The sequence below is a fragment of the Rhinoraja longicauda genome, chromosome 4 (genome assembly GCF_053455715.1).
Source record: "Rhinoraja longicauda isolate Sanriku21f chromosome 4, sRhiLon1.1, whole genome shotgun sequence".
In the NCBI taxonomy this organism is placed as follows: domain Eukaryota; kingdom Metazoa; phylum Chordata; class Chondrichthyes; order Rajiformes; family Arhynchobatidae; genus Rhinoraja; species Rhinoraja longicauda.
In genome coordinates this window covers 89856603-89870771 of record NC_135956.1, presented here as the reverse complement: position 1 = coordinate 89870771, position 14169 = coordinate 89856603, and the positions used below count along the sequence as shown (strand labels likewise).

The window sequence follows — 14169 nt, the reverse complement described above, 5'->3', positions numbered from 1 at the left end:
GCCATTCAATGTGATCATGGCTGATCATTCTCAATCAATACCCCGTTCCTGCTTTCTCCCCATACCCCCTGACTCCGCTATCCTTAAGAGCTCTATCTAGCTCTCTCGTGAATGTATTCAGAGAATTGGCATCCACTGCCCTCTGAGGCAGAGAAATCCACAGATTCACAACTCTCTGACTGAACAGACAGCGCCCGTAGTCGGGATCCACCCCGGGTCTCTGGCGCTGTGAGGCAGCAACTCTACAGCTGTGGTGACAAGCAACTTTCACACAGAGGGCGGTGGGTGTCTGGAACGAGCTGCCAGAGGAGGTAGTTTGAGGCAGAAGCGATAACAACATTTAAAAGACGTTTGGGCAGGTACATAGAAACATAGAAAATAGGTGCAGGAGTCTGCACCGCCATTCAATATGATCATGGCTGATCATCCAGCTCAGTATCCCGTACCTGCCTTCTCTCCATACCCCCTGATCCCTTTAGCCACAAGGGCCACTTCTAACTCCCTCTTAAATATAGCCAATGAACTGGCCTCAACTACTTTCTGTGGCAGAGAATTCCACAGACTCACCACTGTGTGAAGAAATGTTTTCTCATCTCGGTCCTAAAAGACTTCCCCCTTATCCTTAAGCTGTGACCCCTGGTTCTGGACTTCCCCAACATCGGGAACAATCTTCCCGCATCTAGCCTCTCCAACCCCTTAAGAATTTTATATGTTTCAATAAGATCCCCCCTCAGTCTTCTAAATTACATGGATAGGAAAGGAATATGGAGGAATAGAGGAATATGGGCCAAACGCAGGCAAATGGAATTCATTGCCACAGACGGCTGTGGAGGCCAAGTCAATGGATGTTTTTAAGGTGGAGATTGAGAGGTTCTTGACTGGTGCGGGTGTCAAGGGTTATGGGGAGAAGGCAGGAGAATGGTTTTGAGAGGGATAGATAGATCAGCCATGATTGAATGGCAGAGTAGACTTGATGGGCCGAATGGCCTAATTCTGCTGCTAGAACCTATGAACTAGGTGGGACTAGTGTAGGTACGGCATCTATCCAAATGGCCTAATTCTGCACCGATCACTTATGATCTTGTGATCCTGGTCGGCATGGGCTAGCTGGGTCGAAGTGCCTGTTTCCGTGCCGACTATGATAAGTATTAAGAGTAAAAATTGCCATCAGTTCAAAGTGAAAAATCTCACATTGCACCTGCACAATGTTGTTGGAATCTGGATCTTGTAATGACTGCAATCTTGGAAGCCGTTATTGAAATAAGCATCTCCTGTGCAGGAAGGAACTGCTGGACGGCACGGTGGCGCAGCGGTAGAGTTGCTGCCTTACAGTGCTTGCAGCGCCGGAGACCCGGGTTCCATCCCGACTACGGGTGCTGTCTGTACGGAGTTTGTACGTTCTCCCCGTGACCGGCGTGGGTTTTCTCTACATATGTTGAAAGTCTGGAGCGACTAGGCTTGTATACACTGGAATTTAGAAGGATGAGAGGGGATCTTATTGAAACACATAAGATGATTAAGGGGTTGGACACGTTAGAGGCAGGGAACATGTTCGCAATGTTGGGGGAGTCCAGAACAAGGGGCCACAGTTTAAGAATAAGGGGTAGGCTGTTTAGAACGGAGATGAGGAAAAACTTTTTCAGTCAGAGAGTTGAAAATATGTTGAATTCTCTGCCTCAGAAGGCAGTGGAGGCCAATTCTCTGGATGCTTTCAAGAGAGAGCTAGATAGAGCTCTTAAGGATAGCGGAGTCAGGGGGTATGGGGAGAAGGCAGGAACGGGGTACTGATTGTGAATGATCAGCCATGATCACATTGAATGGCGGTGCTGGCTCAAAGGGCTGAATGGCCTACTGCTGCACCTATTGTCTATTGACTGGGCTTGTATTCACTGGAGTCTAGAAGGATGAGAGTGGATCTTATAGAGATGTATAAAATTTATGAAAGGACTGGACCAGCTAGATGCAGGAAAAATGTTTCCAATGTCTATTGTCTATTGATCTTCAGTTTCCTCCCACACTCCAAAGACATACAGGTTAATAGGTTTAATTGGTTTGGTAAATGTTTAAAAAAAATGATCCCTAGTGTAAGTGTGTGTGTGTGTGTGTAGGATAGTGTTAGTGTGCGGGGATCGCTGGTCGGCGCGGACCCGGTGGGCCGAAGGGCCTGTTTCCGTGCAGTATCTCTAAACTAAACTGAACTACAGATGCTGGTTCACCCCGGTGATGGATGCAAAATGCTGGAGTAACGTATCCCTCTGTGTGCAGGTTGGAGAGGGCGGGTGTGAAGAGACCTCGAAGCAGTATCGGGTCGACACCCACCTGCAGTCACCCCGTGCCAGAGATGGGGGGTCTCGACGAGCTCCACCCTGGGAACTACATCTTTTACGGTGAGAACCACTGGCCTTATTGTCAACGGGTCATAGAGCACACAAAAAAAACAGGCCCTTCGGCCCAACTCGTCCATCCCGACCAAGGTGCCCCATCCGCATCTGGCCCATAGGACCTCTCAACCGTACTGAAGGTATAAGAAAATAACTGCAGATGCTGGTACAAATCGAAGGTATTTATTCACAAAATGCTGGAGTAACTCAGCAGGTCGGGCAGCATCTCAGGAGAGAAGGAATGGGTGACGTTTCAGGTCGAGACCCTTCTTCAGACTGGTGTCAGGGGGGGGCGGGACAAAGGAAGGATATAGGTGGAGGCAGGAAGATAGAGGGAGATCTGGGAAGGAGGAGGGGAAGAGAGGGACAGAGGAACTATCTAAAGTTGGCAACCGTACTAAAGGTTGCCTCACGCTGCCTCGGCAAGGCCAGCAGCACAATCAAAGGGCCAGTCGCACCCCCGGTCAATAGTCAATAGTCAATTTATTTGCCACATACACATAAATGTGCAGTGAATTGAAAAATGACCCGCAGTTCAACAATAAGACCAATAAAAATAAGCAATAAAAATATGCTTTATGCGGCACGGTAGCGCAGCGGTAGAGTTGCTGCTTTACAGCGAATGCAGCACCGGAGACTGAGGTTCGATCCTGACTACGGGTGCTGCACTGTAAGGAGTTTGTACGTTCTCCCCGTGACCTGTGTGGGTTTTCTCCGAGATCTTCGGTTTCCTCCCACACTCCAAAGACGTGCAGGTATGTAGGTTAATTGGCTGGGTAAATGTAAAAATTGTCCCTAGTGGGTGTAGGATAGTGTTAATGTACGGGGATCACTGGGCGGCACGGACTTGGTGGGCCGAAAAGGCCTGTTTCCGGCTGTATATATATGATATGATATGATATGCAATAACACATACAATCATAAACCAACACCAAACTAAAGAAACATCCATCACAGTGAGTCCCTCTTCACTCCCATCACTCCCTCTTCTCCCCTCTCCCATCAGGCAAGACGTACAGAAGTGTGAAAACGCACACCTCCAGATTCAGGGACAGTTTCTTCCCAGCTGTTATCAGGCAGCTGAACCGTCCTACCACAACCAGAGAGCACTCCTGGCCCAACATCTACCTCACTGGAGACCCTCGGACTATCCTTGATCAGACTTTGCTGGCTTTACCTTACACTAAACATTATTCCCTTATCATGTATCTATACAATGTGAATGGCTCGACTGTAATCAATAGACAATAGGTGCAGGAGGAGGCCATTCGGCCCTTCGAGCCAGCACCGCCATTCAATGTGACCATGGCTGATCATTCTCAATCAGTACCCCGTTCCTGCCTTCTCCCCATACCCCCTGACTCCGCTATCCTTAAGAGCTCTATCTAGCTCTCTCTTGAATGTATTCAGAGAATTGGCCTCCACTGCCTTCTGAGGCAGAGAATTCCACAGATTCACAACTCTCTGACCGAAAACGTTTTTCCTCATCTCCGTTCTAAATGACCTACCCCTTATTCTTAAACTGTGGCCCCTGGTTCTGGACTTCCCCAACATTGGGAACATGTTTCCTGCCTCTAACGTGTCCAACCCCTTAATAATCTTATACGTCTCGATAAGATCTCCTCTCATCCTTCTAAATTCCAGTGTATACAAGTGTATTTCATTCACTTGTTCTCATTTGAAGTCTCTTACTTCCCTCTCCCCTGACTCTCAGTCTGAAGAAGGGTCTTGACCCAAAACGTCACCTATTCCTTTTCTCCAGAGATGCTGCCTGTCCCGCTGAGTTACTCCAGTTTTTTGTGTCCACCTTCGGTTACCACTTGACCATGTGTTTAGCTCAGTATAGTTTACAGATACACCACGTAAACAACCCCTTTGGCCCACCGAGTCCACGCCGACCAGCGATCCCCACACACTGTGTCTGAAGAGGATGTCTCGACCTAAAACTGGGTCACACGCTTGTGTGTGTAGGAACGTGTTAGTGTACAGGGTGATCTATGTAATTCAAAAGGAACTGCAGATGCTGGTTTATACCAAAGGTAAACACAAAAGGCAGGAGCAACTTCTCCAATAGTTTCACTTTAGTTCAGACACAAAATACTGGAGTAACTCAGCGGGTCAGGCAGCATCTCTGGAGAGAAGGAATGGGTGACGTTTCTTTTTAGATTTAGAGATACAGCGTGGAAACAGGCCCTTCAGCCCACCAGGTCCGCGCCGCCCAGCGATCCCCGCACACTAACACTATCCTACACACACTAGGGACAATTTTTACATTTACCCAGTCAATTAACCTACAAACCTGCACGTCTTTGGAGTGTGGGGGGAAACCGAAGATCTCGGAGAAAACCCACGCAGGTCACGGGGAGAACGTACAAACTCCGTACAGACGGCGCCCGTAGTCAGGATCGAACCTGAGTCTCCGGCGCTGCATTCGCTGTAAGGCAGCAACTCTACCGCTGCGCCACCGTGCGGGTCGAGACCCTTCTTCAGACTGAGAGTCGGGGGAGTGGTCAAGTGGTAATGTTGAATGTTTTTTCTCCCAGATGTCCAGCAGATGTTGATTGGCTCCTGCCAGCTGGATGACGTGGCGGTGCGGGTGATGACGAGGGTGATTGGCCACTATCCTCACCGCAACCAGCTCCTGGTGGACTGTGGCTGGTCGGCACTGAGCCTGCACGGGATGGGCAAGCTGCCCACTGGCTACGCCATCGTGGAGGGGCACCCGGACCTGAAGTAAGAGAGGACCCGCGGAGTTACCCAGCACGGGCACAGGCCCCCCAGCCCCAGCCGCCCATGCCCACCAACACGCCCCCATCTACACCAGTCCCACCTGCTCACGTTTGGCCCATATCCCTCTAAACCTGTCTGTCTTCAGTTTAGAGACACAGCGCGGAAACAGGCCCCTTCGGCCCACCGGGTCCACGCCGACCAGCGATCCCCGCACACGTACACTATCCGAAACCCACTAGGGACAATTTACACATACACCAAGCCAATTAACCTACATACCTGTACGTCTTTGGAGTGTGGGAGGAAACCGAAGACCTTGGAGAAAACCCACGCAGGTCACGGGGAGAACGTACAAACTCCGTACAGACAGCACCCGTAGATCTAATCCGAGTCTCCGGCGCTGCATTCGCTGTAAGGCAGCAACTCTACCGCTGCGCCACCGTGACCACCTGTCCTATCCATGTACCTGTGACCACCTGTCCTATCCATGTACCTGTGCAAGTGTCTTTTAAACGTTGGAACATGGAACTGCAGATTTACCGCTGGTTTACGAAGAAAGGCAGACGCAGAGTGCTGGAGTAACTCAGCGGGTCAGGCAGCATCTGTGGAGAACATGGATAGGTGACGTTTCACAGAGTGCTGGAGTAACTCAGCGGGTCAGGCAGCATCTGTGGAGAACATGGATAGGTGACGTTTCACAGAGTGCTGGAGTAACTCAGCGGGTCAGGCAGCATCTGTGGAGAACATGGATAGGTGACGTTTCACAGAGTGCTGGAGTAACTCAGCGGGTCAGGCAGCATCTGTGGAGAACATGGATAGGTGACGTTTCACAGAGTGCTGGACGTTTCGGGTCAGGACTCTTCATCTGACTGATGATCAGTCTGAAGAACGGTCCTGACCCGAAACGTCCCCTATTCCTTTGCCCCAGCAATGCTGCCTGACCAGCTGAGTTACTCCAGCATTTTATGTCTGTACTCCAGTGCTCCATTTATGTTCTTACCAATACCCTGTAAGACGGCACGGTGGCGCAGCGGTTGAGTTGCTGCCTCACGGCGCCAGAGACCCGGGTTCAATCCTGAGGACGGGTGCTGTCTGTACGGAGTTTGTACGTTCTCCCCGAGACTGGGTGGGTTTTCTCCGGGTGCTCCGGTTTCCTCCCACACTCCAAAGACGTGCGGGTTTGTAGGTTAATTGGCTTCGGTAGATAAAATGGTAAGTTGTCCCGGGCGTGTGTAGGGTCGTGCTACTGAGTGGGATCACTGGTCGGCGTGGTCTCGGTGGGCCCTGATTCCGCGCTGTATCTCTAAAGTCTGAGGTACATACTGCTGTAATAACTTAACGATGGAACAAATCCCCAGTGGTTTCTGCATCGAGCCATAGAATCAGAGTGATACAACGTGGAAACAATAGACAATAGACAATAGGTGCAGGAGGAGGCCATTCGGCCCTTCGAGCCAGCACCGCCATTCAATGTGATCATGGCTGATCATTCTCAATCAGTACCCCGTTCCTGCCTTCTCCCCGTACCCCCTGACTCCGCTATCCTTAAGAATGCCCTCTCTTGAATGCCTTCAGAGAATTGGCCTCCACTGCCTTCTGAGGCAGAGAATTCCACAGATTCACAAATCTCTGACTGAGAAAGCTTTTCCTCATCTCCGTTCTAAATGGCCTACCCCTTATTCTTAAACTGTGGCCCCTTGTTCTGGAAACAGGTCCTTCGGCCCAACTTGCCCACACCGGCCAACATGTCCCAGCTACCCTAGCCCCACCTGCCTGCGTTTGGCCCATATCCCTCCAAACCCGTCCTATCCATGTACCTGTCTAACTGTTTCTTAAACGTTGGGATAATCCCTGCCTCAACGACCTCCTCTGGCAGCTCGTTCCATGCACCCACCACCCTCTGTGTGGAAAGGTTACGCCCTCAGATTCCTATTAAATCTTTTCCCCTTCACCTTGAACCGATGTCCTCTGGTAATGGAGCTTTAATTCTCTCTCCTATTATCTCGTCCAGTTCCCAGCTCCCTTTGCTGTCTTTGTTTCAAGTTGGGGTTTTTTCCCCCCTCAGGTTGGTGGGAATGACACAGGAACACGGGAGGATCGAACCAATCTCGGGAACGCTGGATATGGACAAGTTTCCACTCGGAAGCCTCATCTCACTCATCCCTTATCATGTAAGTGCCCTGGCGTGAGTTCTCTTTCCGTATGGTATGTTTAGTTTAGTTCAGAGACACAGCGCGGAAACAGGCCCCTTGTGCCCATCGAGTCTGCGCCGACCAATAGACAATAGACAATAGGTGCAGGAGGAGGCCATTCGGCCCTTCGAGCCTGTACGCACCGCCATTCAATGTGATCATGGCTGATCATTCTCAATCAGTACCCCGTTCCTGCCTTCTCCCCATACCCCCTGACTCCACTATCCTTAAGAGCTCTATCTAGCTCTCTCTTGAAAGCATTCAGAGAACTGGCCTCCACTGCCTTCTGAGGCAGGGAATTCCACAGATTCACAACTCTCTGACTGAAAAAGTTTTTCCTAATCCCCGTTCTAAATGGCCTACCCCTTATTCTTAAACTGTGGCTCCTTGTTCTGGACTCCCCCAACATTGGGAACGTGTTTCCTGCCTCTAACGTGTCCAACCCCTTAATAATCTTATACGTTTCGATAAGATCCCCTCTCATCCTTCTAAATTCCAGTGTTTACTAGCCTAATCGCTCCAGTCTTTCAACATATGACAGTCCCGCCATTCCGGGAATTAACCTGGTGAACCTACGCTGCACGCCCTCAATAGCAAGAATATCCTTCCTCAAATTTGGAGACCAAAACTGCACCCAGTACTCCAGGTGCGGTCTCACTAGGGCCCTGTACAACTGCACACAGTACTCCAGGTGCGGTCTCACTAGGGCCCTGTACAACTGCACACAGTACTCCAGGTGCGGTCTCACTAGGGCCCTGTACAACTGCACACAGTACTCCAGGTGCGGTCTCACTAGGGCCCTGTACAACTGCACACAGTACTCCAGGTGCGGTCTCACTAGGGCCCTGTACAACTGCACACAGTACTCCAGGTGCGGTCTCACTAGGGCCCTGTACAACTGCACACAGTACTCCAGGTGCTTGTATATACTGAAGAGAGACACAAAGTGCTGGAGTAACTCAGCGGGTCAGGCAGCACCTCTGGAGAAAAAGGATGGGTGATGTTTCAGGTCGGGGCCCTTCGTCAGAGGTCTGAAGAAACGTCTCGACCCGAAACGTCACCTATTCTTTTGCTCCAGAGATGCTGCCTGACCCGCTGAGTTACTCCAGCACTCTGTGTCTATCTTCGGTATCTACCAGCATCTGCAGTTCCTTCCTACACAGCTCGATCCATACACCCTCCACCCTTTGTGGAAAGATAGTTGTCCCCCAGGTTCCTCCTATTAAATCTCCCCCCCCCCCCCTCGCTCTAAATGTGCCTAATCCTAATGATCGCGATTTAGAATATTGTGTTCAGTTCTGGGCACCGTGTTATAGGAAAGATATTGTCAAGCTTGAAAGGGTTCAGAAAAGATTTACGAAGATGTTGCCAGGACTAGAGGGTGTGAGCTACAGGGAGAGGTTGAGCAGGCTGGGTCTCTATTCCATGGAGCGCAGGAGGGTGAGGGGAGATCTTATAGAGGTGTACAAAATCATGAGGGGAATAGATCGGGTAGATGCACAGAGTCTCTTACCCAGAGTAGGGGAATCGAGGACCAGAGGACATAGGTTCAAGGTGAAGGGGAAAAGATTTAATAGGAATCTGAGGGGTAACATCTTCACACAGAGGGTGGTGGGTGTATGGAACAAGCTGCCAGAGGAGGTAGTTGAGGCTGGGACTATCCCATTGTTTAAGAGACAGTTGGACAGGTACATGGATAGGACAGGTTTGGAGGGATAATGACCAAAGTAGGCAGGTGGGACTAGTGTAGCTGGGACATGTTGGCCGGTGTGGGCGTTGGGCCGAAGGGCCTGTTTCCACACTGTATCACTCTACGACTCTATGACTCTCTATCATGTCTCTCCTCAAATCCCATCTCACACCCAAGGTCCAGAAACAGTTGGAATATGTGATTGTGATGAAAATGTTTTCATAAATGTTTGGTATTCTCCCCCTCCCTCTCCCTCTCCCTCTCCCTCTCCCTCTCCCTCTCCCTCTCCCTCTCCCTCTCCCTCTCCCTCTCCCTCTCCCTCTCCCTCTCCCTCTCCCTCTCCCTCTCCCTCTCCCTCTCCCTCTCCCTCTCCCTCTCCCTCTCCTCTCCCTCTCCCTCTCCCACTCCTTCCTCTCTCTCCCCTCTCCCTCTCCCTCTCCCTCTCCCTCTCGCTTTCCCTCCCCCTCCCCCTCCCCCTCCCCCTCCCCCTCCCCCTCCCCCTCCCCCTCCCCCTCCCCCTCCCCCTCCCCCTCCCCCTCCCCCTCCCCCTCCCCCTCCCCCTCCCCCTCCCCCTCCCCCTCCCCCTCCCCCTCCCCCTCCCCCTCCCCTCCCCCTCCCCCTCCTCCTCCCCCTCTCCCTCTCTCCCTCTCCCTCTCCCTCTCCCTCTCTCTCTCACTCTCTCCTCTCCATCCTCTCCCTCTCTCTCCCTCTCCCTCTCTCTCCCTCTCCCTCTCCCCCTCCCTCTCCATCTCCCTCTCCCTCTCCATCCACTCCCCCCCCTCTCTCTCTCCCTCTCCCTCTCCATCTCCCTCTCCCTCTCTTTCCCTCTCCATCTCCCTCTCCCTCTCTCTCCCTCTCCCTCTCCCTCTCCCTCTCTCTCCCTCTCCCTCTCCCTCTCCCTCTCCCTCTCTCTCCCTCTCCCTCTCTCTCTCCCTCTCCCTCTCCCTCTCCCTCTCCCTCTCCCCTCTCCCTCCCTCTCTCCATCTCTCTGTCAGGCCTGTGCCACAGCTGCAATGCACCCCGTCTACTTTGTTCAGTCGGAGGGGAGGATCGTGGGGGAGTGGAGGCCGACTCGAGGCTGGTAGATGTGCAGGGTTCCACACCTGGCTCAGCCGCCGAGCTCACAGGTCCACAACCAGCACTCCATCAGTGATTTATTGTACGCTCACAGCTCAGGCCACGAATACCACTGGTGTTGGTTCCACAGTGGTGCTAGTTTAGTCTAGTTTAGTTTAGTTCAGTTCAGTTTATTGTCACGTGTACCGAGGTACAGTGAAAAGCTTTTGTTGCGTGCTAACAGGCCAGCGGAAAGACAAGACATGATTACAATCGAGCCACGTACAGTGTAATAGATACATGATAAGGGAATAACGTTTAGTGCAAGGTAAAGCCAGCAAAGTCTGATCAAGGATAGTCCGAGGGTCTCCAATGAGGTAGATAGTAGTTCAGCACTGCTCTCTGGTTGTGGTAGGATGGTTCAGTTTCCTGATAACAGCTGGGAAGAAACTGTCCCTGAATGTGGAGCAGTGCGTTTTCACACTTCTGTACCTCGTGCCCGATGGGAGAGGGGAGAAGAGGGTGTGGTCGGGATGCTCTCTTGTGCAGCGAGAATATTTAGGGTTAATCTTTTTCACAGCTTTGACTTCATGAAGTTACCTGTTAAAGGTTTTATATATACAGTATGATATATAAAGTATATATCAGTATATATCACTATATATCAGCAATCAAGTAACACAGGGAACTGCAGATGCTGACATCTTGAGCGAAAAACGCAAAGTGCTGGAGTAACCCAGCGGGTCAGGCAGCATCACTAGAGAACATGGATAGGTGATGTTTCAGCTCAGGACCAGACCCTGCTTCTGACTGATTGAGGGAAGGGGGGGAGAAAGCTGGGGTAGGACACAGCCAGACAAGTGATAGGTGGATAGACACAAAATGCTGGAGTAACTCAGCGGGTCAGCAGCATCTCAGGAGAACATGGATAGGTGACATTTCAAAGAGTGCTGGAGTAACTCAGCGGGTCAGGCAGCATCTCTGGATAGAAGGAATGATAATAGACAATAGACAATAAATGCAGTAGGCCATTCGGCCCATCGAGCCAGCACCCGCCATTCAATGTGATCATGGCTGATCATTCTCAATCAGTACCCTTTCCTGCCTTCTCCCCGTACCCCCTGACTCCGCTATCCTTAAGAGCTTTATCTTGATGCTGGATGATGCTGAGAGGCTGCCTGACCCGCTGAGTTACTCCAGCATGTTGAGTCTATCTTCGGTGCAAACCAGCATCTGCAGTTCCTTCCCACACAAGTGATAGGTGGATATGGGTAAAGGGTAATTTTAGATTGGCAGATGGGTGGACAAAGCTTACAAATGAAAAGGAGACCAAAGTTCATACGGTCAAGTTCACAAGTGATGGGAGCAGAATTAGGCATTCGGCCCATCAGGTCTACTCTGCCATTCAATCATGGCTGATCTGTCTCTCCCTCCTAACCCCATTCCCTTGCCTTCTCCCCGTAACTCCTGACACCCGCACTAATCAAAGTGGGACAAAAGGAGTCACAAAAATGCACGAAAGCTGGAAGAGAGGTGAGGGCAGGACAAAGCCAGGCGAGTGACAGGTGGATACAAGTCAGGGGTGAGGGGGTTTGATAGGCAGATGGTTGGGCAAAGGCTGGAGATGATAAGGAGGCAAAAGGCTGTGAGATAAGAGGCGTGAATTGTGAAGCCAGAGGAAAGGATGGAGATGGAAGGGGAAGGCGGTGGGCGGGATGGTGAACTCTTACCGAATAGTGAGCGGCCTGGATAGAGTGGATGTGGAGAGGATGTTTCCACTAGTGGGAGAGTCCAGGACCAGAGGGCACAGCCTCAGAATTACAGGACGTTCCTTTGGGAAGCAGATGAGGAGGAATTTCTTCAGTCAGAGGGTGGTGAATCTGTGGGATTCTTTGCCACAGAAGGCTGTGGAGGCCAGGTCAGTGGATATTTCTAAGGCAGAGATAGATAGATTCTTGATTAGTGTGGGAGTCAGGGGTCGTGGGGAGAAGGCAGGAGAACGGGGTTAGGAGAGAGAGAGAGATCAGCCACGATTGAATGGCGGAGTAGACTTGATGGGCCGAATGGCCTAATTCTGCTCCTATCACTTATGAACCACAGCAAGAAGCCAAATGTATGTCACGTAATCTATGCAGCGGGGAATGGAAATTCAGTGGAAGTTCACGTTAAATAAAATAAAATTAAAATAAATAAGTAACTTTCCGTTTTACTTTGTCACGTGTTTTTTGTTGTTGTTGCTTCTTGCAGAGGAGAATTACCAAGAGTTAACAGTATTAGACAATAGACAATAGGTGCAGGAGTAGGCCATTCGGCCCTTCGAGCCAACACCGCCATTCAATGTGATCATGGCTGATCATTCTCAATCAGTACCCCGTTCCTGCCTTCTCCCCATACCCCCTGACTCCGCTATCCTTAAGAGCTCTATCTAGCTCTCTCTTGAATGCATTCAGAGAATTGGCCTCCACTGCCTTCTGAGGCAGAGAATTCCATAGATTCACAACTCTCTGACTGAAAATGTTTTTCCTCATCTCCATTCTAAATGGCCTACCCCTTATTCTTAAACTGTGGCCTCTGGTTCTGGACTTTCCCAACATTGGGAACATGTTTCCGGCCTCTAACGTGTCCAACCCCTTAATAATCTTATATGTTTCGATAAGATCCCCTTTCATCCTTCTAAATCCAGTGTATACTCGAGCATTTTGTGTCTATCTTCGGTGTAAACCAGCATCTGCAGTTCCTTCCTACTGCATTGTTCTGTGTTCTCCATGTATGTTTAGGTTTAGGTTTATTATTGTCACGTGTACTGAAATACCGTGAAAGGTCCCGACCCGAACCATCACCTGTCCATGTTCTCCAGAGATGCTGCCTGACCCGCTGAGTTACTCCAGCACTCTGTGAAACGGCACCTATCCATGTTCTCCAGAGATGCTGCCTGACCCGCTGAGTTACTCCAGCACTCTGTGAAACGTCACCTATCCATGTTCTCCAGAGATGCTGCCTGACCCGCTGAGTTACTCCAGCACTCTGTGAAACGTCACATATCCATGTTCTCCACAGATGCTGCCTGACCCGCTGAGTTACTCCAGCACTCTGTGACTTTTTTACAATGAAAAGCTTTGTTTTGCATGCTGTCTCATCCTTCTAAATTCCAGTGTATACAAGCCTAGGCGCTCCAGTCTTTCAACATATGACAATCCCGCCATTCCGGGAATTAACCTAGTAAACCTACGCTGCACGCCCTCAATAGCAAGAATATTCTTCCTCAAATTTGGAGACCAAAACTGCACACAGTATTCCAGGTGCGGTCTCACTAGGGCCCTGTACAACTGCAGAAGGACCTCTTTGCTCCTATACTCAACTCCTCTTGTTATGAAGGCAACATTCCATTGGCTTTCTTCACTGCCTGCTGTACCTGCATGCTTCCTTTCAGTGACTGATGCACTAGGACACCCAGATCTCGTTGTACGTCCCCTTTTCCTAACTTGACACCATTCAGATAATAATCTGCTTCCTATTCTTACCACCAAAGTGGATAACCTCACACTTATCCACATTAATCTGCATCGGCCATGCATCCGCCCACTCACACAACCTGTCCAAGTCACCCTGCAACCTCATAGCATCTTCCTCACTGCCACGCAGCTTTGTATCATCTGCATCTGTATTTGCTGTCATATGTCCCCAAAACGGATCAATGGAATTCTCACTAATCAGAAAGAACGGTGGCGCAGCGGTAGAGTTGCCGCCTCACAGCGCCAGAGACCTGGGTTCCATCCTGACCACGGGTGCTGTCTGTGCGGAGTTTGTACGTTCTCTCCCGTGACCGCGTGGGTTTTCTCCGGGTGCTTCGGTTTTCTTCCACATCCCAAAGGCGCACAGGTTTGCAGGCCACTTGTCCCGACTGTGTGTAGGATAGTGTTAGCGTGTGGGGACCGCTGGTCGGCACCGACTTCTGGAGTTGAAGGACATGTTTCTGCGCTGTATCCAAACTAAACACTTGTGGATGGAATTGAGAATCATTTTAACTGGTTTTCGTTCAGTACCCCATTAGGCATGTGCACCATTTTCTTATATTAACCCACCTTCCCCCCCCCCCCCCCCCCCCGTCTCCTCTTAAATC

At 50.6% G+C, this 14169-nt stretch overlaps 1 protein-coding gene across 3 annotated transcripts in view; it reads left to right on the top strand.

The window, feature by feature from the left end:
• Window positions 1–14169, top strand: part of LOC144593236 (D-serine dehydratase) — a 555040-nt gene that overhangs the window by 19127 nt on the left and 521744 nt on the right. For 2 of the 3 annotated variants that reach the window (XR_013547224.1, XR_013547225.1), the window contains 4 exons: window positions 2266–2387; window positions 4925–5114; window positions 7177–7282; window positions 9989–11076. Coding sequence is in view for 1 of the 3 variants with exons in the window: in XM_078398743.1 (XP_078254869.1) it covers window positions 2266–2387; window positions 4925–5114; window positions 7177–7282; window positions 9989–10078 (508 nt within the window). In the remaining 2 variants the exon portion in view is untranslated. Of the gene's footprint in view, window positions 1–2265; window positions 2388–4924; window positions 5115–7176; window positions 7283–9988; window positions 11097–14169 lie in introns of those variants that run through there. The other variant, XM_078398743.1, reaches the window with a different exon arrangement.